The sequence below is a fragment of the Chiroxiphia lanceolata genome, chromosome 4 (assembly GCF_009829145.1).
Source record: "Chiroxiphia lanceolata isolate bChiLan1 chromosome 4, bChiLan1.pri, whole genome shotgun sequence".
Lineage (NCBI taxonomy): Eukaryota > Metazoa > Chordata > Aves > Passeriformes > Pipridae > Chiroxiphia > Chiroxiphia lanceolata.
In genome coordinates this window covers 73,128,286-73,155,822 of record NC_045640.1, presented here as the reverse complement: position 1 = coordinate 73,155,822, position 27,537 = coordinate 73,128,286, and the positions used below count along the sequence as shown (strand labels likewise).

At 41.6% G+C, this 27,537-nt stretch overlaps 1 protein-coding gene across 31 annotated transcripts in view; it reads right to left on the bottom strand.

Annotated features, from left to right (window-relative positions):
* Window positions 1-27,537, bottom strand: part of CAMK2D (calcium/calmodulin dependent protein kinase II delta) — a 120,463-nt gene that overhangs the window by 65,307 nt on the left and 27,619 nt on the right. For all 31 annotated transcript variants that reach the window (XM_032684775.1, XM_032684774.1, XM_032684759.1 and 28 more), the window contains one exon: window positions 9,491-9,550. In XM_032684775.1, coding sequence (XP_032540666.1) covers window positions 9,491-9,550 — 60 coding nt within the window. The remainder of the gene's footprint in view (window positions 1-9,490; window positions 9,551-27,537) is intronic.

Below are 27,537 nucleotides of genomic sequence, written 5' to 3'. Positions count from 1 at the left end.
AAGCCACTCTGTATTCTCAAAACCAGACTACTAGTGCTGGTGAAATCTCTTTCTAAATATTCCTCTCATTTAGCACAACCAGGAACTCCCAAAAATATATCTCCTGCAGCAGATAGCTGCAAGCCACTCTGCAGCAATTATGGTTTTAGACCATCAACCGAGTCCTTCCCGGCAAGGCTGCACAGTCAAATTCCACACAATCCCAGTAATAACACCACCACCATCAGATCAAATATAAATTAAATAGCTCTCAAGGTCACCTGACAAATAGATGCATGACAAATACATGAATTAAACAGCACTATTTGGATGGTACAGTTGCTGATACATGAGTGCTACTCACTGCTGTGCAGCACAAGGGCAGAAGCCGTGGATTTGATTACAATACAATTTACCAGAACATCCTCAAGACAAGTATCAGGAGCAGAGTGTCATGCTTGGCCCAGTGTGGCTGGAATGAGAAGCTGGATGTATTTAAAGGAGACAGACATGCAGAGGACAAACTAAAATTAGAAGCACATTCCCATGGGCAGTCCATGAGAATACTAACACTCCGGTGAAGCCACTAAAAAAAGAACTTCCAAATTTAGAAGGTGACTGGGAGGAGAGAGGTATCATTAAACCCCTCTCAACCGAGGAAAATAAAAAGCCTGGATCAGCAGTTTTGTAGGAGTAGGAAAGTCTTCAGTGCCTAGATCTGAAAAAACCCAGCCTGAACTGAGCAATTAGGAGCTATTTATCCCCTGCCAGGGATGGAGGTTGGTGGTATTTGCAGGGTCAGAGCGTTCACTGTGTGCCAGGGTGCAGCATGTGGAAAGCCAAGCAGGCCAGCTTGCATCCTTTGGAATGCCATGGCTTCGACAGATACTCCCAGCAGCAGAGCATCAAAACCAGGATGAAAAGGGACTTTGTGACTTTTTAAAGGCAAAGGTTTCAAGGAGCAAGGAAAATCCTAAAGGACTCCTGAAACACTTGCTAGAAGGATGCAGAAGATGCACAGGAAATGCAAAAGGCAGGAGGGAAAGGGATTTCTCCATGTGACATCACAAGCACAAGGCCAGCATATAAAATGCACTTCCAAATGCACACCTTGCAACCAAAGAAAAGCTGCATTCCTAAGAGATTTATGTCACAGTACTTAAACATGAAAGCAGATGTAATTTTAGGAAAAGAACAGAAACATCCCAACAGGGATGCAGCCGTATTCAGGAATATCCACTTTTCCTTCCAGGACCTTGTTGGCTGATCAACAGGAAAGACTTTGGAGAATGAAACAGTGTTCTCCAGGGGGCAAATGGCAAGATAAGAGGCCACAGACACATGCTGGAGTATGCAAAATCCCAGCTAGGCATAAAGACACTTTTATTTCTATATTTATTTATTTTTGTGGACAGCAATGTGGTCAAAAACTGCAGTAGCACCTAGAAGGGCTGTGCAACCTCCTTTCCTGGACAGCCTCCAAACTCAGCAGGATGAGCCCTCAGTAATCTAATTTTACTGGGCATGGCTTGAGCAGGGGGTTGGGACTGGATAACTTACAGAGATCCCTTCCAACCCACATGATTCCATGATTTTTCACAGGGGACAGGACATGTAAGTAAAGCAAGATGTCTGGGCAGATGGGAGTAGCCCCACAAATTCCCTCTCCTAATGAGCTTCCTGGCTTTCTACCCCTTTGGAAAAGGAGCTAAGACATTCCACAGTGAGCTTCCAGAGCTCCACTCCTACTTTATGATCACCTAAGTCAAAACACGATCCATGGTCCAAAGTCAGGAGCCCTTCCTTTTGCCTCTTGCTGCTCCCAGCTCATATTCCCAGCGTTGCCCCATTCCCTCACTCAAGCGCTTCCTCCTCCTCTCCACTTGTGCCACCCTTCCTCCTTTCCCTCTCACTTGTCCCATTGCTGACTTTATCCTTTTCTGCATGTCACAGAGAAATGAGGAGGGGTAAGAGTGGGATCAGCTCCAAGGTGGCACAGACAGCTAAACACAAACACTGCCTTCTTGGAGGGACCTTTTCCAGAAGCAGGAATGTACCAGCTGACAGCTCACCCTCCCTGGCTTGGGATGCCAAACACTCCAAACAGGCAGATTCAGGCTGCATGAGAAACAAATGCTGCCTGAATGGTAACTCCCTACTTTTTCTTGGAAAAGGAAACAGGTTGAGACAGAAGTGTCCCACAGAATTGAGCCCAGAGCCAGGAATGCCGAGGTGGGAGTTGGGTTATCATGGAAAGCACCCCACAGCAGTTTTACCACCCATGCAGGAGCTGCACTGTCCAAACAGTGACATCCATCCAGGCTACTGAATATTCTGCTACTCTTTTTCAGTTCAGGTTTGGTTTTTTTCACCCCCAACTCAAGTAAAGGTTCACAGTATTTGGGAATCAATCCAAGAACTAGAGCAAAATCCACCTACTAGACCATCAGCAGCACTGTCTGCAAAAGCAAAGGGAGCAGAACTTACAATATCCCCTAAAAATGCTCTAAATTGTCTGTGCTGGCTTGACTGAAACAAAAAGCTTAGTTTAGCTGAAGTAGTAGAGATCTCTGTTTTTGGAGGAAAGGGTCCAGAGGAAAATTACATATTTGTGGTTTAGCTGGGAGTCATGATGTCTATCCCTATGCATAACACGTGGTTGCAGATTCATAATAAACAAAGCTTTCAAACAACAAAAAAAAAAGTAAGTTCTCAAAGATCCAGCCTGTGTGTGCAAAGAGAGAGCAATTCATTTCAATCCAGCTTATTTACTTGAAGTCAGCAATGCAATTATGAAACTCTTCCTTCCAGAAAGCACACACAGAAAGCAAAACAACAACAAAAAAAGAGATGAAAATACAGATGGGAAGTGCAGCAGCCACCCGAGCGCTCCCCCCCTGCAGCAGGTTCCTCAAGAGAGGTGTTTAAATCCCACTTCCCTGTTTCTGTGGATTACTCTATTTTACATTTAAAATGAGTGGCTGCAAAAGCAGAACAGACTTTATGGAAAGAGAAGATGTTTAAAAGAACCCAGACACACTGTGAAAAGAATTTTCATGCATTTAAGGAAACGTACAAAACCAGCTCTAAGCCAGCATGGAAAATGCTTCGAGGTCTGGTTCACACTTGATTTATACTTTATCATCCCCTATTTTGGTGCAAATTAGGCATATACTTCGTGAGGAAAGAAAATGACAGAATTGGTGGCAAATCATAGCAGACCCTCATTCCCTCAGTCTGTTCTGGGTGCTGCCACAGTTATCAGGGATATTACAACCAGCACTGCTTCCCTCGAGCTCGAATAACCTCGTGCTCCATTAAAAGGAAAGCGAATTAACGCAGCATGGCAAAGAGCAGTGGCATTGTCTACGCTCAAAGACATTTTTATGCTCCACAGTAACCCAGGAGAGCGAAACCTAAAGTGGCAATGCCACTTTTACCAGAGTAAAAGGATTATGCTGCAAGGGAAACAGAGACAAAAGCTGTGACACCCAATGAAGCTGCCTCCACCCTTCTTTGCTGCTGCACTCAGGCCACATTATCTGCTTCACATGTTACATGTTGAAAATTACTGACACATTGATTAGCACTGAATAACTTACAGTCTTTGAACTATTGGTTGGGGGTTTTTTTGATATTCCACTCACTTTTAGGGCCACCAGCAGCTCCACAGAAAGCCCTTCCCCTCAAATTCTTACAACATCAGAAGTTAAAACTTTCAGCCTTTTCCTCTTAAACATCAACCATGTATTCAAAACTTCACCAGCTAAAAGGAGTGAAATGCACAGCAATAACAAAAACTGCTGAGAATAAGAGACCCTGCAGAAGAACCAGCTGCAACAAACCCCACGATGTTTGTTCCTTGTGTGTTCTTGCCTGCTTCAGTCCCGTTCCAGTACATTTAATTTCACAAATAGCAACTGCAAAACCACCTTCTGTTTTCAGTTGTTGCACTTCACTAGTCAGCTACTTTCTGCAGCCACAGCTGAGCTTAAACACTGAAGCTGTTATTTTATAATACTCATTAAATTTGCTTTTTACATTAAGTATGAAATCATGTTATATCACTGGTTTATTTGGTTTCTTGATGGTTTATTTTAATTCGCTCAAGAACTAACGGTTCACCTCAATCATCACAGAAATTGCAAATTTAATTAATTCAACAGAATGGATGAGATTTAAAATTGTTGAAACGATCAGCTCATCTAAGCAATAAAAATAATTAAAGGAAGTGAGAGCCTCTAATGCATCAGTCCCACGTAAACAAAAGCTTCGTATTTATATGGAGAGCTATATTTCTTTATTTATTTGCATAGCTATAGTTAATATATCCCCGAGGGCCACGTTTTATCGAGCATAAATTTACGTAGCTGGGGATTTGTATCATTTTCACTGCATCAGGAAAGAACTATATATTTTTGATGTAAAGAGTGAAACCTGAAAGTAAGCCCAGAATAAACACCGGGCTAAAGAACAACATCCACCAAACCTGAACAGGCCTGATTTTCACTCCCTTTGGTTTATAGAGAAACTTAACTAATGCCAGCTGAGCTACTCGCAACTGTACCACAGTAAGTCAAACGAAATTCGGAAAGGATTTACCACATCCCCATTTTTGTATAGTAATAGTGTTTCTCTTCAGATTCCTGGGACTTTATGAAGTCCCATGCACATACTTGGGTCCAAAAAGGACAAGGCAATATGCAGTTTCTCATTTTCCCCTCCATGAGGAATGGAACAGCCTCTGTGCTCGTGGGCTGTGCTGCTGTGGGGAGGTGAAACCCAGGCTGGGCAGGCAGACCTGCAGGAACAGGCTCAGGTCTATTAGGGCTGACATGGCACCGTCTCTGCTTGGCAGCCCTACTTACCTCTAAATACCCTGACTTACAGAGCCATCCAGGGACAACCTGTCCTGCTGCCAAAAGGACTTCATTTATCACCTGAAGGGCTGCCACATGTCAGTAAAATCTGCTCTTGCCTTTTGGGCAGGGATGAAGGTTCATCAGAGTCAGACCTGAGCTTGAAGTAGTTGACTAATAGATCCTGCCTGACGTATCTTACACTGCCCCCCGAGGAGGGGGCAACGGGCAGATCATGGGCAAATTCAGCTTGGGAAAGACACCCCAGTTACACCACGTTTGAATCAACAGTTTTCCAGACTAGGTCAGAGCTTGCATCATCAGGCTAATGCAGATTTTATCATCATTTGGGATCTCATACACCAAACTTAGCAAAGCAGGCTGTAAATCAACAGCAAAAGCAATAATAAGATGGTGCAACAATGCTACACCACCAAAAATACGTGGATTGCAAGACTAGAAATCAGACTGTTAAAAGATGAACAAGACTGCTAAAAGAGGAACAAGAAATCAAAGTTTACCAAAAGCAGATAAAGAACAGAAAACAGGAAAATGACACTGGAACTCCTGGTGAAGAGATGCAATGTTATCTGGTGAAGATTACTTTCCTTAGCCATTTTCTTTCCAAATTTCTAAATTAAAAAATTGGAAGCATTAGTACACATAACTGCTGGAAAAGGAATAGTTACACAAGATGACAAATCCTTTCTGGGTATCTGTTCAGCAAAGGAAGGGAGCTTTTAATGTAACCTGATGTGCAGTCTTAGAAAGGAAAAGCGCTGTGTTCTCCAAACAGCAAGGCTTTCATTTTAAAATCTATTGCAAAAAAAGATACCCTGGACACAGGGATGTTACAGCCACGTCCTCATGGTAAGAACCTTAGAAACACAGCAGTGTTGGGAATTAGACTCCTGGACAAAGCACTGCAGCCCAGGAGCTCTGTTACCACAGGAACACGAGCTGTGTTTGCCCAGAAATATCCTACCACAGCGGAACAGAAGCCAGATTACTCAAGACATGCTGGAAGAGGAGAAAATACCAGTATTGCCAAAGACTGACTGGAAAGGAAGGACTCTGAGCCCCCACAAAGTTTCTTCCCGAGGCCTGGAAGTTCACCTAATGGATTTTGCCTCACTTTAATTCCCACATAAAATTTGGCAGGACTCGCTTTCTACCACAAAGATACAAAGAAGTGAGGTGAGAAGAGGCAGAAATCACAACGTAAGCAATGATTATTGGTAAGGAACAATTGCAGGTAGAAAGGAATAATTGCAGAGGAAATTCTGTGGGTTTTAAACAAACTTGTCTATATACATTACTGAAGTGGGAAATGGAGATTTGAAAAAGGAGAACAGGAAATACTATGTCTAATCCACTTCCCTTATTTTTTTCTACGCCATTCAATAGGCATCGTGACTACACAGTGGGATAGAGAAGAAATCTTGGATTTGTGAAAAGAAAGAATAAAATAAAGAGATGCTGAAAACCTACCTGAATTAGTTATGTGCAAAACAGAGTCTGGACAGAGAAGTTCAGCTTTCAGAGATATGTTGGAGCTCTACTTGTACAAGAAGTGAAACCAACTACTTCAAGGTATCTTGCTCCACTTCAGAATCACTCCTTCAGCAGAAAAGCCTAATAAGAATTAATCTCCCTCCATACCTATTTAAACACCCTACTCGTGAATATTTGGCAGATATATTGATTCCTGAAATAATAATCTGATGTCACAAGTAATTCCAAAAAGTCCACAGGAAATATGTTTGTTTCCTCACAGTCATTTTGTTTACAGTGATTCCTTGGGGAGATTCAAATGAGGAACTGAAGTGAAAATATTACCATGGGTAATATTTTACCCTTTTGAAAAAAAGTTTTACCCTTTTGAAAGAAAGAATTCTGATTTAGTCTTCTATTTTCTCCATAAACTTCTATTTTCTCCATAAACTTTTCCAAATCATTTGCTCAAATTTGGCATTTAAAAGAAACGAAAACACTCCAATCCAATTTTAAGACTCCTCTGCCAATACCAGAGGAACTTCTGAAGTTTAGTACCTCTGACTGCAGAGTACTGTGGAAAGCCTTTTTTAAATGTCATCCTGAGAGTTCCAAACTGCGTAATGGCACTCATTAAATAAAACCACCAGCCAATAAGATATGAAATGGATATAAAACCGGCATTGTTGGGAGGCTAAAAACAGGTATGTTGATTGTTAAGAAGTTTAGCCCTGAAATCTTTCTTATCCTGATAACTAAAAAACTAAATATTTTTCTAGTTAGGTACTAATTGGAGGCCTAACTTGGAAATGCAAAACCAAGTGACCTGTAAAAGTTTTTGATAATTCTCTGTTTTCTCTGGAAAGATAATTGGAAAATATCTCCAATGCTAAGCATTTTTTTTCAACTGTTTCTCTAAAGCAAAAAATCTTGCCTATATGAAAAGTACAATGTGTTTACTCACAGGCTAAAATCAAAAAAGTGACTCACGACAGCTGTGCTGCTTCACTCTGACTGGAGGCAAAGTATGAAAGAGGTGACTAACAAAGGGTTTACACTCTGGAGTATCTGGTACAGTCCAAGATTTGGAAGATAATTAATGGAGGAGACTATACAATGCTATTATCATATAGGTAGTATTTTAGAAATAAAGTTAACCTGGAACTGACACCTTCACACGAAGTCACTTTTTGAAGGGAGACTTAATCAAGCTAACCAGGGAGAATAAAGAAGAATAAGGCTGAATGACAAGAGCAAGGATTAGTGAATTGTAATTTCAGAAGCCTGTGCCCTGCAATGAATGTGCAATTCAAAAAGACAAGGAACTAGAAGAAAGCTACACTGGAGGAACATGCAGAAAACCAGGGATACCATCTCTGAGAAGCTGTCCAATCAACTAAACCAGATCTCTGCTTTCCTCTAGAAATCACATAAAAAAATTTATTCTTTATAATTTCTTTTATTTATTTTCTAAATTATACTTATTGTTGACAAGTTTCTTTTAGCTACACAGGCAGAGCTGGCAGAACAGCTGACAGCAGAAACTCAACGATGACAGAATACAATGCCTGCTGCCAAACCCTGGCATATTAATTCCAGGCCATGAAAACTCTTCTGTTGGGCAGATCCAGAACATGGCATCTTTTTTGGAACACGGGCAGAACACTGTGTCTAGGATGCTTTGGATTGTGCCCCTTGGTGCAGGTGGTGAGGCACAGAATTAGTGCTGACTTCGAGCCCTACCTGCCTGTCACCAAAGCTGCCAGTGCCCGTTGGCACTCCCGACTCACACCCTGACAAATATAAATATTCCATGTGGAACACACAGCATCTGGACCACATCCCACACTGGTCCAAGCTGCTCAACAAGCTGCAGACACGTGATCACATGGCACCAATTTAGACTTTTGTTTCAGCTCAGCTCTGTGCTCTTCAGCCCTTCCACTGCATCCGTTTATTATTGGTTTTTATTCATCTTCCCTGGTTTGTTCCAACTCAGAGATAAACTGCAGTTACAGCAAAGTAAATGATTTAAGAGCCTGATAGCACCAGATGTGTGACCACAACTTCTCCCCACAAGGAATTGTACATACCCTGGTCTTCCCCCACTTTACAAAACTTTGGTGGGGGTAAAATGACAGAGATATCACTATTCTTCCTCCTTAAACAAATTTCTATGTCAAAGCTCAAAGCTTAAGGGAGCTGTTTCAGAGGCTTGACATTTCATTTTTGAACAGTGGCACATTTGTTTTCAATTCATGTTTATTACCAAAAGGAAGGAGATGATTTTATCCCAGGCACGAAACAATTATATTCGTCTAAAAATGTCCCTAATACTTCCAAATTAAAAATGAAAAGGAGGAGAACTAACCAGAAGGAAGACCAAGCAGACTGCCAGGTGCTTTTGGGTTGCCAAGCATACATGTTTGACTAAAACATTCGGTGAGATTACTTGTTTTTCTGAGGACAACTTTCAAGAACGTGCATGGGGACAGAGGAACAAGAAGTCTCAGGCACATCAAGTATTCTTATGAGTGATACCCTTGGCAAACTAATTCAGTGTCTGAAAAACTGAAAAATCCAGATACAGTTCCTTAAAGATCAAGGTACTTACCTGTTTATACTGTTTCTAAAGGAAGGAGACAGACACACCCCACCCTCCCAAATAACTTTTTTTGCTCTACATGAGTAGAAAACACAACTGTGGAAATAAAAGGGGCAGAGCTTTCTGCATCCACCTATCTTTCCTGCAGAAGAGCAGAATCTCAAACACAAAATACGGGATAAAATAAGCATTTCAGTAAAAACAACTCTATCCACATTCTGCAACACAAACACTGTTAGCTGAAATTCTTCTGCAGGTCTCCAAAAGTCATGGGCAGTACTGGAAATAACTCCTCCTACACCCTGCACAAAAAAACCCCAAACACTTGGCATAGAGAGCAAAAGCTTAAGGATGGAACAGTGCACGTTGCTTTAGGTGATCTGTCAGGATATTGCATCCCATGGCAGAACTCACAGGGAGCACCACGTTATGAAGAAACAGTCGTGCCTGGAGATATTTGCCCTTGACTTCTCTGAGCTGTACTCATTCTTTTGCATTTCCCCTCCATTTTCTAAACTGACATATACTGTATGAAGCAATGAAAAGTTCCTACCAATATTGGGATGCTTCAAGAGGCGACAGATTCTAGCTTCCCTTTCCAGTTTCTGGTGATCTGCAACAAAGGAAAGCAAAACAATTGCTTTTAGTGTGAAGATTAACACAGTTCAGTGTATTTGCTTTAGAGAAGCAAAAAAAAAAAAATGTATCATGTGATATGGAATGAACAAGTTTAGAAAAAGTTGCTGTGGATGACAACTCTAAAAGGTTAATAATTTTGCAACACATGTTAAAAGAAAATTTAAAAGCTCAATCCTTACTGCAAAGTAGCCAGACAGTTAGATATGTAGGTTTTAGATATTTGGGTTTAAAAGATCTATAACAACGGATTTAAAATAAAACAGAAAAAACAAACAACATCTTTAAAACACTTAGCACTTTAAGTCTGTAAAACAGAACTTTAAATCTGGAGGAAAAAACAAGAAGGAAAACTTTAATTTTTCTGTCATTTGTACTTCCCAATATTTGCAGTCAACTCTAACAATAAGAACAAATGGAATCAATTCTGCATATGTTAAAAGCTCAGATTATTTTTACACTCTATTAAGAACTGGGATAGTTCTTGAGCTAGTCACCACTTGCCAGCTGAACTGTCATATTCTGTGAGGCCTCAGAGACTACACCAATTTAATGAGAAAATGTCAGCTTAACTCTCTTTCACCTTCATAAAAAAGAAAAATTAAATTTCAGACAGTAAAAATTAAAAAAAAAATAATTAAAAATCTGCACAATTAAGCTGAATGTTCTTTTAGGAACCTAAACTCTTGCACTGAGGTTTTATGTGGAGAAATTGAGTTGCAGCAAGTTTGAAACACAAGCACAGACATATCCAGTTACAGCACCTTAATGTCAATCAGCTCTGGCTGTAACCCAACCGTGGGTTGAGCTCTTGCCACATTACACTCAGCACACAGGAGATGATCTGAAAGCAAACTGAGCTAGGCTGGGCTTAGGAGAAACAAGAAAATGTGATCAGTGTCTCAGGAGAAAAAAACCAATCCAGGGCCCATTGGTCATTTGGCATCAGAGCTGTATCTCCGGGGCACTACCAGCCCTGCTTTGAAAGGCAGTTCTGTACCACCTCTATACTCACAGGATCAGCCAGCAGAGCCAAAAACCTGGAAGGTGTCCCAGAGTCTTCTATGAAGTGCTAAAAACATCCTGTGTCGACTCTTCAGGAATAACACGGATACAATAGAGAATTTCATCTCCAATTTTGAGTATAAACATTTGAAATCGCTTTGCTATTCGTTGCTACACCACAGCTTCTGAACTGATACTGGATAGGATTAACTTTTCACACCCATTAAACGTTTGCATTGGTTGTTTAACTGCTTTTATAGAATGCTGGGACGGTTTGGGTTCAAAGGGACCTTCAGGATCATCTCACCCCACCTGAGAGCCCTCTGAACCCCCAGAGCAGGAAGGCACCACCTGGGTGAGGTGATCTGGAGTACGAACATGATACAACTGTTCCTTCTGCTCCAGGGGACAGACAGTAAATTAAACAAGGTGAAAAAACCAGACAAGTAACTGTTACTTCACAATAAACTCTCAGCTGATGGAGCATAAACTAGCTGGAGCTCTTTCATTTAACCACGAGTCTAAACCTGCAAGGTTCAGGCAGCTCTGGGCTCCACTGACATCACTGTGACATCACATTTTGGCATCAACTGCTTAAAAGAATAAAGGGTACCTGCACACGTTCAGGTACTGAAATACTGACTGAAGTGTTGAATGCTGAAATGACAGTAACTGAACTGAACAACATACTCCATTTATTCAGCTACAGAAGTTCTTGCCTGTGAAACTTCATAATGCTAACTCTGATGCTACAGCTATTATATTTCTCCAAAAAAAATACATTTCCTTCATAAATTAATATGTTTTCTTAGAGACAAAGCTCCACGCTGTAAGACCTCCCAGTTAAAAGCAGCCAGCAAACACAATCGTTACTCACACTTCCAGCTTACTGGCAAAGCAAGGACATGCCCCACATGTCATGTGCCCACAACACCCAGTCAGAGGTGGCTGTGCCTGTGGAGATGCTCCAGGCTGTGCCACAAAACTCCAGGATAACTGAGGATCACGTTCTACCAAAGGCTAACAGCACACCATGCTGAGATTAATATTCAGCTCCCACTTGCACACGTGGCAGTGGGCTCAAATAACAAATCCTAGAGCTGCCCACTTCCAGGTACGAGGAGAAGCTAAACTGTGATTGCATGATACAAGAACAAGAACTGTATTGATTAAAAAAGCATGCCTGATCTTTTTGCAAGTCACCACAAAAACATCTTACTCAGAAACGCTGCTGCATGTGCTGCAACATATAAAGGTTGCATCATAATTATTGCCTGCATTACAATATTCCCAGATTTTCCCTCCAAACTGAACTAGTATATTGACAGGTGCCAATTAGGTGGTCTCTGGTGTCATGTGAATTAGAGCAATGAGCTCTCTGCATTTAACTCATTCAGTAATTGCTACTACACCTGTTATAAAGGAAATGCCAGTGACTGGAGGTACCTCACAGCACACACACTGTGCCCCAAGGCAGCACAAAGAGCATCAGACAGTCCCTGACTCAGGGATTTAAGTGGACATTAACATCCAGAAGGTAACAGCTGCACTTCCAAAGAATTAAAACATTCCTTAGCATTGTTAGAGGAAACTGTTACTCAGAAACTTTCTGAGTAAGTCTGTAGTATGCAAGTTTTTGGAAGGGAACCAAATGTAAATTTAACTTTGTGGGGTACTCTGCTCTCCTTTAAAAACCTGCACGTTTCTTCTACGAGTTTCAGGGAATGCTGTGTTCCTTCCTCTCTCCACTCAGCTTATTTCCAAGCCCATGCCACTGCAAATGCTGGAGATAAATATCTATTTCTGTTCCCCTGGTTTCTGCCAGGTCTCAGTTACTGGTGAGCTAAAGGTGAATGTCAAAGGGCAGGTTGAACCGAAATACTTGGAGCACTCAGCTCCCAAACATCTGAAGTGTAAGGTGTGCTGCTCGACCCAGTTCCTTGGGAAAGAAGTGTCCTGCCACGAAGAGAACAGCCAGAGAAACTACCTAGCAGGCAGTAAACCCCCCCAAATCCTGAGGAAGTTTGTGGTAGCATCTGCCATAACACGTTTGTGTTACAAGAGTATCAGAGGAAAAACTCTAGAAAAAATAAATCTAGTAATAGGTCACTTATTGAAATCAAAAAGTTAATTCCTCTCAATTTTGACAGCATATAATTCATAGCTAAAATTGTGTTTTAGCTGCCAGTTTACCCAGAAATGGGAAAAATGATTATGAGGGAGAGGAAGCCAAGCTTTAAAGCCACACACATAATAAAAAGGGAACGCACACGTACATTTATATACTTGCTTCCTTTGCTCTTTTAATTACCTAGACTCAATTACCAACAGGCCTCCTACACTGTCTACATAAGAAACTGTAATTAAATGAAAAGTACGAGTAAGAGGCTCAAGAAGCAGTAAAGCAAATGCAGAAGAAGGAAAGCTTTATAAATTCTAGATTATTTTACAAAAGCAAGTCTCCATTTGTGAACAACGGCCTCTACCACAGCAAGAGCCAGTTATCAAGACTGGAAAAAGATCACTGCCTGTGAAGCACTGATACAATCAGAAATCAGGCAGCAATGAGAATAATATGGGTTTATTAATGGAAAAATCCTTGCAGCCACCTACAAATAACTTTAATCTGACATGGAGCCAAGAAAAAGGGGAAAAAAAAAAGATTTAATGCACTGAACCACAAAAAACTCAGCCTTTACAATAACTAATGCAATTCTGTGAAACCTGAAACAGAATATAGATGTGTAAAATTTGGGGCACTCAGAGACTATATGAATGTAAAGACTTGAACTAATCCTCATTCATATGACAATATTCTAATAATCTAATATTACAATTTATGACACCTGCAGCAGAAAATTAGACTGTCTGCATAGAGTTCCTATCAGGCAAAGTAACAGTTTGTTTTCCATAGTATCAGTATTCACTTTCTTACAAAAACTTACACACAGAGACTATACCCGTTTCTTGGATTACCTCATAACATATTTCATAATTAAAGGGGTATATAATTAATGTCTTCAGCATAAATTTCTTCCATTAAGACGTCATGATTCTTAACCCCAATGCTGATCCTGCATGACCACTTAAACTGAGCTTATTACCACAGCAAAATGCCTGCTGCTCACCACTTGTCAACACAGCTATCTATCTAAAATGCAGAAATTCTGACAACAGGATGTACTAGGACACAGCTGTACTTTTTTCTTTATATTAAACTGACTAAAAAGATTTTCTTTTGCTCACTCTTCACAAAAAAAAAAAAAGCTTCCTTTAAAAAGAAACCCCATGGAGCATTAAAATCTCTCTTCTCTTCGTGCTTCTTTGTTTCTATTCGAATTTAAAACTCTTGTTGCAGAATGTAACCTCTGGGCACCTAAAATCTCACCAGAATAAGCTCTTCTATCCTAACAAGAGAGATCAAGAGACTGTTCCCTGAGACAAAAGGTGTTTAAGGTCTTTGAACCAAGCGTCAGAGAGCTTTGAGCCTGCTAAGGAGATGAAGCCCTTCCCTAAAAACTTAAGCCCTGCTCCACATAATTTCTAGGCAGCTCAGGGGCCAGGGAGAACCTAACCACACAACCTTGGAGGAGTTTCTGGGGTGTGCAAGGAACATCTGGTAATAATATTAAGGCAGGAACACAGGTGGTCCGAACCAACTTTGCCCTCTCACTTCTAAGGAACAAAAAGGACCGGCTGGAACCAGTCTATGGATGATGTTGCTACAATGCGGTGGCACAGACAAAGTTAATGGAACTCTCCCTTGAGAAATAAATGTGCTGCTTGTAGTAAAAATATGTAAAACTGAAATGTTAAGACTAAGATAAACCCTTCCGTGGGTGCAGATTCTAGGCCAAAAAAACCACAGAGCTGCAAAATTTGCTGTGGGGGGAAAAAAAAAGAGAAAAGGCATCAAAGAAAGTTTAAATTTCAGTCACGTCAAAAAGTCAGACGTGAAGCCTGGGTGACTGAAACTGCAGCTGTGTTCTTTCTATATATCTTTATATATATAACCCTGGCAGTTATGCAAACCAATCTTTGTAGCTCAGAGAGGGAGACACACAGGTTAACAGAGAAAAAAACATCCCCCATCACCACCCTGATTTTGTCAACTTCGCTGACAACTGCACAGAGCACAATGAAGTATCCTGGGTCTCGTGGAATGTAAATATTTGTGGTCTAAGGGTATGCTGTGTATAGGAACAGCACTGCAACAGAGACTTGCTTTAAGTCCAGGAATGTGGTTTGTACACAATCTAACTGCACCAAATGCATTCTCTAAGCTCTCTCTGAGGAAGCATTAAGGCTCTGGAAACAGTCCAGTTCTCTGTCTTAGACCTGACCATTTCTGTAAGTTGAAGTCGTTATTGGGTGTCCTGGTTTCAGCTGGGATTATTTTCCTCCTAGTGGCTGGTATAGTGCTGTATTCTGGATTTAGGATGAGAATAATGTCGATACCACGTTGATTTTTAGTGTTTACACTAATCAGCTTCTCACACCACCCCACCAGAGAGAATGTTGGGGGGTACATGAAGCTGAGAGGGGGACACAGCCAGGACAGCTGACCTGGACTAGCCCAAAGGACATTCCATACCACGTGGTGTCATGCTCAGCATAAATACATAAAGTAAAAATACATATTGCTTGATTCCAGCAAAGCTTTTGACTCTGTCTTCCATAACATCCTCAGACAGGACAAGGGGCAACAGGCACAAAACTGGGACACAGGAAGTTCCATCTGAATACGAGGAGAAATTTCTTTACTGTGATAGAGACTGAGCTCCAGCACAGGCTGCCCAGAGAGGCTGTGGATTTTCCTTCTCTGGAAACACTCAACCCCTGCCTGGGCACAATCCTGTGCAAGCTGCTCCAGGTGAACCTGTTTTACCTGGGAGCCGGACTGGATGATCTCCAGAGGTCCCTTCCAACCCCAAACATTCTGTGACAAACTGGCTGGGGGCTGCTGCTCAGGAACCGGGTGGGCACTGGTCACTGAGCAGTTGCATCGTGCATCAACTTGTTTTGTATATTTTAATTCTTTCATCATCAACCTTATTATTATTTTTTCCCCCTTCCTTTTCCATCCTATTTAAGTATCTTAAACGCAACCCCCGAATTTTAATTTTATTTCTTCCTATTCTCTCCTCCCTCCTCCTGCAGGGTGTGGGAGGAGTGAATGAGTGAGGTTGTGTGGTGTTAAACCATGACAGTGGGGACCAACAGTATTACTGAGCCCCTGCTTGAGCTGATTCCCATGAAAGACAATTTATAGACCTTTAGCAATCTGTAACCCATTCATTTTCAGCCTGGAAGATAAAACAAGAACCACGTTTATTCATGTAACAGCACATCACACAGCCCTTTGAATTTTCCATTACTGAGTCCATGCTATAGCGATGCTCACAGATAAACCTCCACAATTCTTAAAGAAGGCAAATGCTAAGGAACACAGTCCTTCCATTCCCAAAAGCACCTTTTCAAAATGAATGTTCCAGCATTCACTACCTGCTCCTGGGGAGACATTTGAAAGCAGTCCTTACTTATTCCTCTCTTGCAGGTATTTATAGCTCAGAAAGTGGGACATTCTTACAATAAACAATTACAGACACTGCGAGTACTCATCTGACCCACCTCTCCTAATGTTTCCTGAGCAGAACCACGCCAGGTGTTCATTGTCATCAAGACATCTTTTCCATGGATACATGGCTCCATAATGGGTAGGAGCATGCAACAACAATAGCACAGCCAATTCTTTTATTAGGCCACTGGTCAAAAGCATCAACAGAGCAGAAATCAGGGCACCCAGGATGCCTCCAGTTATTTCTGTGTTCGCATACACACTTCTCTTCGACCAGCCTTCTGAATATATCAAGGAAAAGCAAAATATATTAATTCAGGATGCTCTGTAAAATAATGAATAAAAGCCACACCTGTAGAGCCTCATATTCTGCCCCAGGGCATCGGGAAAACAAAAGGCACGTTTGTGTTCAGCTGCAAAGGCCCAACAATAGCAGTTCTCAGCTGGCTGATGTTCCTGCAGGGCTTTCTTCCACTTCCCGCCCGCTTTCTGTGTTAATATTTTACCATCCCCAGCGTGGGAGAAATTGATAAATGGATGCAGGGACTTCATTCCTGCCTACAAAGCACAGATTAGAGACAGAGATGGTGCAAGTGCCTTCAGGCCACTTGATCAAGACCCTTTAGCCCTGATTTCTATGACACCTGTGACCCAAAGGTGCTGAGTATTCCTGCATTTCTTTGGTTTCTGGCAGTGCTGCTGAAACCGAGGAGTCCGTGACTTCAGCGAGGTGACAAAAGGAGTAAAGACAATGTGTGATGTTATGAGCAAAGCACTGAGCCCACATGATTTCACTTTTTTCCCTGATTTGTGCTTAATGATGTCCACAATGAACAGAGAGGAGAGACCAACAGAACGGTAAGAATGGACACTGGATTTTACTCAGATGGTGGGAACCTTTAAACAGCTCCTACGAGCACACATTCACACGGTGCTGACTTTGAGCTGATAGATCCTGGTTTTTTCACCTTTTCATACTCTAATTTGCTGTGGATTGAAACGGCCAGCTGGCAATTCACTCACTTCACCCTTCTGACTTAGAAAAGCAGGAAAAGTATTAGTAAAAGTGTGAAACTGTCCCAGCAAACTACACTGGCACAGGTGAAATCAGCTTTAAACAACAGTCCCTAGAGAACAAAGAGTAGTTATTCTTTATACGCATTTTGCCTATTTCTGGGTTAAATACTCTCATGAGGTTAGAGGAGATATATCTCCATTTTTAAAAAAAAAAAACATATATACATACATTAATTGATATACAATATATGCTTTAATTGATAATATATTTATTATATAAAATATATGCAAAATTATATACAGTAGTTTTATATCTTTAATATATTTTAGATACTACATAAACAGCACATCTGTTTATGTAGTGGGTGAAACTGGGTGATGTGCTGTGAAACTCTTCAGTGCCAAAGTAAACAGAAAGGCCCTGAGAGCCAGAAGTGCGAGTTTGATCACCTGGTCACCTCCATCTGTTTGCCAACCAACCTGCACCTGACACTTAACTCTGTGTACCCTGGGTCCCATCTTCTCTTTTAATCTGATCTTCTGTCCAGTGCTGCACCTTGTACCACCTCCCTGAGAGATCTTCATGCAAGTGTGACACTCTGCCTCAGCAGGAAAGCCTGAAGGCACTTTTCACCCTCAGCCTTCCCCTTGCTGCCCCTTTCTGTCCCTACACCAGTGTGTTGTCCCTTGTGACTCAGATTTGCCAATTCTTATAGCAGATAGTCAGCCAAATCTTCTTCAGCCATTCCCCTTCCACAACACAACACACTGCAGCCCAAGGGCAGCTCCCATTTCCCAGATTTTAGAGGAATATGTAACAACTGGAGTTGCAGGGTGCTCACCACCTTTTTGCATCGTACATTTTGACAGCTGTGGAGAATGAGATTAAAGAGGGCGGTGCGAAGAAAACCCTAAATGCATCATAAATGACCTTCTGAAATGGGACTGAAGCCATTTACAATTAAAAAATGCTGCTGAATCAGCACTTGAGTCCCATGAAGCATCTGTCTGAAAGCCTTCCTACCCATCCCCTCGTGCACTGACAAGTCAGTCAACCAAACACTAAATCCTTGCATCCTTCTCTCACATATTTTCACAGACACCAACACTGATAAGGAATCTTATCCAGCTGATCCTGAATGAATAGCTCTAAACCATAATTAGGGAAAATACTGTTTCTGTTTCTTAACTCATCTCCTGCCAAAAGTCACAGTAACGTTGCAGTTTGCTTGGGTGCTCGTTAGGGCTGAGTCAATGCCAATTCTTCTTCCTTTCAACCCCTAAGATATTTTTTTCCAGTTCAGAAAAATGCATCATCTAGCCTGGAATCTGAGGCACTGACTCAGCACTAAGGAGCACTAAAGCATCTCAAGCACTCCACTGGAGAGGGATGGGCTGCAGGATATCCTTGAGTGCCTTGCTGAACTCCAGTCCTACACACCCCATCCTAAACCCATTAAATCCACGAAGAGCATTAGAAACTCTCAACAGACTTGTGTTTGGCAACTAAAATTTTGATGGCATCTTCAAGTACCTCGGGTTCTGAAATAATGCTGTGAGACACACATGAGAAATACTCATCACCCTTGCAAATGTTGTTAGAACAGCACTGTCTCACAGTTAAAGAAAAAAAGCCCCTCAGATTACTACAAAGCTGAAAATCACTGCGAGCTACAGCAGTACGCAAACTATGGTAGCAAATGATTTTTTAACTTGAAATAAATCGTGACCTGCTGACTGGTGCCAGCTAATTTTAATATAAATGAGTAATTACTACACGTAAGACTGGTACCAAGTCATGACCCAGGACAGCCACTTGGCTGGGATACACATGAGTAAGATGCTGATTCTGAAGCTGCTGCAAAGAGCAAATTCTTAACTCTAAGTTCTTCACTTTGGCAACGCTTATTTTTAGAAAGCACATCATTGATCACCATCTTTTGCCTTGATGTCATTTCTAGAACAAGATGTTGCATTCATTGTTTGGGAGGGAGAAACCTCTTTATGTTTTTAAACAGAAGATGACCGGTGAGGATGTTCAGTTCACCGACAGCTTGGGATGAGAGTGTATTCCATATTTAATAGAAAGGGAAACTCCATTGTCCAGAAAAGGTCAACAACTTTTATTTCCAATATTTCCTGTAGTCACTGCTACCTTAAAACTAAACATTACACATGACTTATCCTACCAGAGAGTAAGGGTTTCTTTTATGCAAATCCACTTGAAATCACTGACATTTATCTTAATAAAAGCTCATGGACTTTAACCCCCTAGGAGGAAACAACTGTAGAAGTAGAATCAAGCCCAAATAGAACAAAAACAATGGTTTGGCAACTACCATGATGACTCAGAGGAAATTTAAGCAGCACATCAAAGCCAAAGCTTTTCATAACAAAGAGAAATGCTAAGAATACATAGGCACATGCCTACAGTAATATTTCTTCAAAAATAACAGTAGGCTGGACTAGTATTATAGGACTAAAGACACTACTGCGTTAATAAAAATATCCTAAAGGCTAAAGCTCAGCCTTTACAACATAGGAGGTCATAAGTAAAGCAGGTATTTCATTCTACTTGGCCTATAAAAAGCCAAAGCAGTAAAAATAATAAACTCAGAAAGGAGTTCCACATTAAGCTGTAATTTGATTGTCTTCCGTCCGTTGCCTTGTTTTAAAACAAAGAAGTGGATTATGACTAACCCACTGTATTGTTTTTTTTCCTGTTCTGCCAAGTTTCTAAGTCTTTGCTCATAATGACAGCAAATCTCCTCCTCAAATACCATGTGGGTGAGTAGCTTTTAACCATCTGAGGATTTATATTCCAGCCATCTTTGACAGCAGGATGCTGATGCCACGACCTCCAAGCTACAGGAGTATGAACTTCTTTCGAAAGAGGATTGTCATGACATTATTTTTGAAATCACTTTTATGTAACTAAATTCGCTTGGTTTGTGGAGAAGAGGAGGCTGCACAAGAGGGTGAGACCTGATACAAGGACTAAATTCTTCCCTGTGAGGGTGGGGAGGCCCTGGCACAGGTTGCCCAGAGAAGCTGTGGCTGCCCCATCTCTGCAAGTGTCCAGGTTGGGGCTTGGAACAACCTGGTGCAGTGGAAGGTGTCCCTGCCCACGGCACGGGGATGGGACTGGATGGTCTTCAAGGTCCCTTCCAACCAAAATCATTCTAGGATTCTATGAAAATGGTTTTCTTGCCTTGGAATCCCTAACAGGTCTTACTGCAGCAAGACATGCCTAAATAGCTTGTCCTATTTGACAGCTGCATCATTTCCCTTGCTCTACAGACAGTGAATAAAGATGCTCCCAGGCAAGTAAGTCCGAGGCTTTCTCTTCCTTTTAAGCAAGGCGAGGAGAGAATAAACAGAATGTTTAAAACCCGCTACAAATAAAAGTTCAAGCAAGCATTAACAGGCATTTAAACCTCAGCTTTTGACAAATTTCTGGGGTTTATTGTGTAAACAAGCTCTCTCCCTTAAACATGTGGTCTGTGCAGTATGTTATACCCCGAAGGTATGGAATATAATCAAAGTATGGAAGGTAATCAAAGGAAGTGTAAGGAGGTAGAATTGCTGTATGAATTAAGCCATCATCTAGTGCTGCAGCAGGAATTCCCAGGAGGCAAGATATCCTCCTTAATGGACAGTGCTTGCACAAAACCTGCCTAAAGGGATTTCAGCTTTTGCCCCTCTATTAAGGGAATTAACACTTGTGTATTTGCACGTGTAGTGTCAGTTCCCAAGCTCCTGGCCTTTTCCCAAGCTTCTTGGGAAACTCTAGTAAAACGGGTTATCTCTCTGTTGGCAAAGCAAACAGGGTGAGTAAATCATTCTGTACCTCGGGAAAATAAAAGAACCACCCAATAATCCCACTTATGTAAAGGAACACTTGATGCCTTTCAGTTTCTCAGGGTGTCAGGTTCATCCCTGCCACCACTTAGAGAAGGAAAGATAGGATCAATCTTGAAAAACCACACACTCTCTGGGATATAACAAACCCAGTCAATAGCCCATCTAGATAATGAATGTTTATCCCCTGTTTCTGTAAATAAAAACCCAGGGAAGATATTCTAATATTCCAGAGACTCCAAGCTCTGGCACTGTGGTTAACGTGAGCTATCTAAAAGGGAAAAACTGGAGTATCACTGGTATTAGCTGTCTTAAAGAGTAAAATTGGAACATTTTCAAAGGTAATCATTGCACAGTATTTTACTGATGTTACAAAAGAAAACAAGAAAGTAATCAATATTAATTGGGAAATGATTGAATTTGATTAGCCCGATGATTTAGAGAAAATAAATGTATAAGAATATATTTACATCAACAATGTATTTACATCAACATAATTTGTTCTAAATATCCATGTAGTCACTTGAAGTCAGCAATTTTATTACTCAATTAGAGAGGGTATGTTCGAGGTGTTCTACTGCCAAATCCCGATTCCTGATGCAAGAATGGCTTTGAAAAATCACAGCACAGGGCACTGGCAAAAACCAGCAAACACTTGTGACAACCCATCCCCCAAAAAAGCAGCCCAAACCACAACTAAACCACGAGAATTAAATGTAATTCAGAGTCAAAGGGCAGAATTTCAATTTACTCAACAGAAAACCTCTCAACTAGAGAGAGGTTATTTCCAACAACAACAAAAAAAAGTGTTTTGTTCAATTCTTGTTCCCTCTAAGTATCAGCTTCTGGTATTGTCATTGCTCTTCTAGAATCTGCTGGAGAACTGAAAAAAATATTATTTAGTGGAAATACTTTAAATTATGAATGTTATGCACCGCTATTATTAAACAGCCACATTTCATGTGGTTTCCATGGTACAGCTGAATATTCTACTTACCACATACACTGCAGAAAAAAACCCTCTCTGCTGAAACTGAGAAGGAACCAGAGGAGAGAAATAACCCAGCCTCCAGTTGTGTTATTTAATTAAAACTGCCACTTCTAATTAAATCGCTGGCAAAGCACTGGGGAAATAGTACCACTGTTATAGCGAGTTTCTAAAACAGAAATTCATTACTCATATACTGTATTTGCCCACAGTCCTTTCAGCTAATTCCAAGAGCTCACAGCCAGTATGTGTATTGGAAAGCCTGGGAGATGAAAGGACTTTTTAGTTCAGCACAGAAAAGGACCACAGCACCTCCTCTTCTTCTAAAACATCCAGGAGAACTGGCACAGAAAGGACTGATACTGCACAAAGCAAATCTCAGCTTCTTCCCAGTGCAGCTCATCAGCTTAGGGTGAGGGTGACAGACCGGCCCAGGTTTCCCAGGGAGGGAGGTTATGAAGTCTCCATCCTTGGAGCTGTTCAAAAGCCAGCTGGACATGGGCCTGGGCAGCCTGCTGTGGGTGAGCCTAATTGAGCAGGGGGCTGGGTGAGAAAACCTCCAGAGGTACCTTCCAACCTCAGCCATTCGAATTCCGTGAGCCCTCGGGGTGAAGGACTCCCACATGGATAATCCCACACCAGCTCGCTGTCACGGACACGTGGCTTTGGTGTCTTCACACACAAGTGTTCCAAATGAAGACGACAATCCTCATTTCTCGAGAGAACAGTTGTAGAGGGTTCCAAAGTCTGGACTGATGTTAAACCAAGCTCTGCAACACCCATCTCAAAAGAGAATTACCTGTTTCATGCCACCACAGGAACTAGTAAGAGCACACCCATTCCTCAAGCCCTCCCCCCTCCCGGTATATCAAGATTCCACTTGTGCAACTGAGTAGACATTTCCCATGTTAAGAATGCAAAGAAGTTTGCTGCTTAGGTAATTGTTATTTTATTAGCAACACCCTGACTAATCTGCCATGAACTTCCTGCTCTGAGATACCCAAAATAACTGTAGCCACTCCACACCTTTGCTCATGGTACCATTTTGTGACTGCTCAGGTAACCCCACACAAAGGAAATGTCCATCAGAACAGATCCTTGCTGGCAAGACAACCAGGATGAGGCTGCCAGCAGAAATACCTTTAATTCCCCGGAGTAGGGGTGGATAGAGGTTGATTTCTGGCACTTACTGTTGCACCTACTGAACAGAACATGCAATAGCATCACAAATCCAGCTCATCAGATTTGCCTCTGGAATGTGCCCCCTTTTTGCTCCTCAGGCAACTTCAGCTTGTGCACGATGAGTGTGACAAACTCCCTTACGCTGCGCAGCAGAGCCCGGTGCCGGTGCCATGGAAAACATGACTCGGAATTGCCTCGCTTTCACATTCTTCCAGCCTGAATCATAACCTGTGTTCCTGCTCAGCTGTGGGCAAGGTTATTATGCATCATATATGGACACAGTCGCCTCCAGTCCTCGCCCACCCAGCTCCCACACCTAAACACTGCAAACAAAACCTCGCATAGCACTGACCGACCCTGGTGCTGAGGGACAAAAGAGCACCAAAATCTTCATTACCACTGCAAATATCGCTGGCACCATTACCTCTGCACATTCCTGAACTTAACACTTCTCAAAAGGTAGACTGTTTTCTCAGTTAAGAGTTTAGAGCTCAGAAAAGAGCTAAGGAGCACCTCAGAAGGCACAGCCAGAAGCTCGCACCCTTCCCTGGCACGGGGCCAGCGCTGTAGTCATTACTCTGGGAGAACTCTCACTGATGGAGCTGCTCCACGGCACGCAAATCATGACTCATGCTACAAGAACTTGGCTCCTGGAGCTGCTTCCCATCTAATTAAAAATTCACTCAAACATCCTACAATCCAGCTTTTACCGTAACAATCTCAGTATCTGTGTTTGCAGCCAAAAGGCTGTTCAGCACCACAAACTGGCTCCAGAGGTGGCACAGACACCTAATACTGAGAGAGACACTGAAAATCATCTATTTTGTTGCCTTTCTCCCTAAGGGCCGAATTACAAGCAGTCACAAATTAAGCTGCTGCCTGGTTGTTGGGGTTTTTTTTAAGAATCCATTGAAGCAGCAGTGGTACGGTGTAAAAGAAACCCATATGCACAAAGTAAACTGTTTCCATATATTTTAGCCTAACCCAAAAGATTTATTGAGCATGTCTTGCTTCACTTTTTCCTCCCACGGGGTTTGTACAAACCCTTCTGTTGCCTTTTATTTTTAATTGGATGTTTTGAAGCAATGTTTAGCTCATTTATCTTTATTGGTTTTATTTCTGCTGTAACTCTCCTGAGAATTTCCTCAATTGCTACTTCTCTTTTTAAAACATAGTCCAAAGATACCAGGCAAGATTTGGTGACCTCTGCAACTATGAGGCATAGAGGAATAAGACAAAATATTACATCAAGAATTTTCTCTTCTAAAAAAAGATCTCTAGGGTTTGTCTCTTGTGGATCGAGCTACAACCAAAGCCTGTGTCAATGTCACAGAACATTCTCAGGTGGCTTTTAAAAGGAAGTGGCACTTGAAACTGTCTTAAGTATCCAGTAACCACTGAAAAATGAGATGAGAATACTTATTACTACACTAGCAACAAAAATATTCAGCCTTCACCTTTGCAAGGGCCATGTAACAACAGTAAAAATACTTTTATCAGGCTTTCAGAGATACTGTTTCATTTTCTATCGCTGCTCATTAATCCTGACAGGCCAAGAAAAACATAGTCCGTAAAGAATAAGAGCCCAAAGCCCAGTGAAAAGACCACCAAAATTTACTGTGCAGCTTCACAGCAAATGAAAAGTTTAAGTACAGAGAAAGTTCAGTCAGTTGGGTTTCAGAGTGAAACCAGTAAGGTCTCCTGTAGACCAACCACGAAACACTCGGCTGTACAAGCTCTTTGCATCCAGCTGCCTTCCCTTCTGTACCTGTGGGAACGGCCTGTTGTCCTCTAGAAGGAATGAGTCAAAATCAACTGAATTTATAACTTCTCTACAAAACAAAGTTCAGGAAAACATCCCTCTCAAAAGGAGAACGGTATTTCTTATGTGGATCCCAGTTTCTCAAGATAAAACGTGAAAATATTTTATTATCAGCAATCAATGAGCCGAATAGCAAAAATGAGAGCTAGACAGATTTCAGCTGCAAGATTTGCATTTTCCTCTTAATTCTCAAGCTGAAACAGACTTACAAAAAGCAGAGCACAATTATGTATCTCATTCCTAGGACTTCCTTTTCCCAGGTACAGGCTCTGGGCCTCTATGTTGACTTTTGTGTATTTAGAAATCCCCGTTTGACATTCACAAACAATCCTACACACACGTTTAAATAAATATATAAATAAAAGTCAACCTTGAAAGTACTCTCCTGTTTAAGTGTGCTTTAGCACATCCCATTGATAGAGGTATAAAGCAGCTGGAGATGTGGAATTTGCAAATCTGCGATGACTGAGCAGGGCTGAAGTGCCAACTCCAGCGTCAGAAGCCAAGAAGGCAAAAGCAAACCCCAGACGTGTTAAGAGCCCAGGGAATATGAACAAATCTAGAAAGTGCTTGACTGCAGTGCTTCCTCTTCACCTGTGCACCTCAGGCTACAGCTGCAGCAGCCCTGAAGAGCCAGGATTTGCAGGCATTGCAGACTGACTCGGTGCCTGTGGGAGATGAAACCCCCCAAGGTCTGCGGGGAAAGAGCCTCTCCAGCCACCCAGACCCGCTCTGACAACCTGCTGCTAAACCCATCCCACAACTTAAGAGCTCACTGATAGCAAATTCCACAAATCCACTTAGTTGGACTAAAGAACAACCTAAGTCTGCTGTGACCATCTGGTACAGCAAGTTTTCCAGCTCAGTAAAATGGGGTTTCTTCTTGTCCCAGCCAATTGTGCTGAACAAGCCTTCAGTGCTAACATGATACACGTGTAAGTACAACCAGGGAATGAGTCTCCTCCCCAGATACTGCAGAGATTTGACCAGAATTAATTATTGATAATAAAATCCAGACTATTTCTTTAAACTTTAAAATGGCTTTAGACAAGCAGCTTTTGAGAAGCATTAAAAAGGAGCTGCAGGAAGCTACAAACACAGGCAATTACCACTCTCCTTAGAGGTACATTATAAACTGAAATACCACAACATTTTCTAATTTTGCAAAGATCTGCAACAGCTTTTAACACTGTTCACTGGCAGATGTAAAAAGAATATCTAGATCATAATTTTTTTTTTTTTTGGGGGGGGGAACCTGGGATTATACAGGTGTATAAAAAACAAAAAGGAGGGATACACAGACTAAGACACCAACATTCTCCCCACCCTCACACCAGTGTTTTCACAGCATAGTAGATGCACATGGTAACACACAGTACCACATGAAGAAAGGTCTGGCCATCAGGGATTTAAACAAGCCAGACCCGTCTCTGAGAGAAATGAACCCATTAAAAACTCGGGGAAAAATTAAAACAGAAAGAACAATTCCAAAGTAAATTATTTCAGTGGCAGAAATCACTAAGACTGCACTAAGTGGTCCTTTAAAAAATACATGAATTCCCGGGCATTTTCAGCAACTCTGGCATAAACATGATTTTGGTGGTACTGTGTCATTTCTGTCCTACTGTTTTCATTGATTTTGGTGGTACTGTGTCATTTCTGTCCTACTGTTTTCATTGTTTTACAATCAAATAAATGCCTTTGCTTAAGGAGTAACTTGGCATATATTTTAAATAAGGTTGCACCATTCAACGTTGGAGTTTCCATACTTAGAGCATCTGATTGCAGTACTCAGGAACGTGTCGATTCTGCAACAAAATACAAAATTTCCCAACTCCAGTGACTTATAAACCTGAATTCAGAAACAGTGCTCCTGAAAGGAGCTATTTTACATCCTCAGGTGTAAGCAAAAAACATTTTAAGGAGCTGCCACCCACCACGTGCAGTTTTGGCAACCCATCTTTTAGGACTAAAGACATGTTTATTTTTATCAGCTTGGTATTTTGGATAGATTAGGAAAATTAGCAGCTTGGTGTGAGTAGCAAATTCCTTCAATGTGCAATCGCTTTGTCAAAAAGCAAAACAAAAACGTGCTAATGAGGTTGTGTTCTCAGGAGGGGCCCAGAGGGGCATTTTAATACATTAAAAGCCTGAAACAAAAGCACTGAAGTACTTCAGGAGGACTTGCAAGGACTCACAGCTTGAGGTGTCAAGTAAATGAAACGAAAAGAGGACCCAGGGAGCCCCTTGCTGAGCCACAAACACGCCTGCTTTTGAAGGGCCAGGGCAGTGTCACTGACAGCAAGGGAGGCAAAGCATCCCTGGCACTGGAATCTCCTTCCAAAAACAAGTGAGCCTTCACCTATTCTGAGGCTGATCATTTTTCCCTAGAACACTGTTATTTAGGCCACTGAGGTATTCTGCAAGCGATCTTTGAAACACAGCACCCACTGCTTTTGAAAGAAATTCAAGATTTCATGCCAGAAATAAGGCATTTAAACCACTAATTAT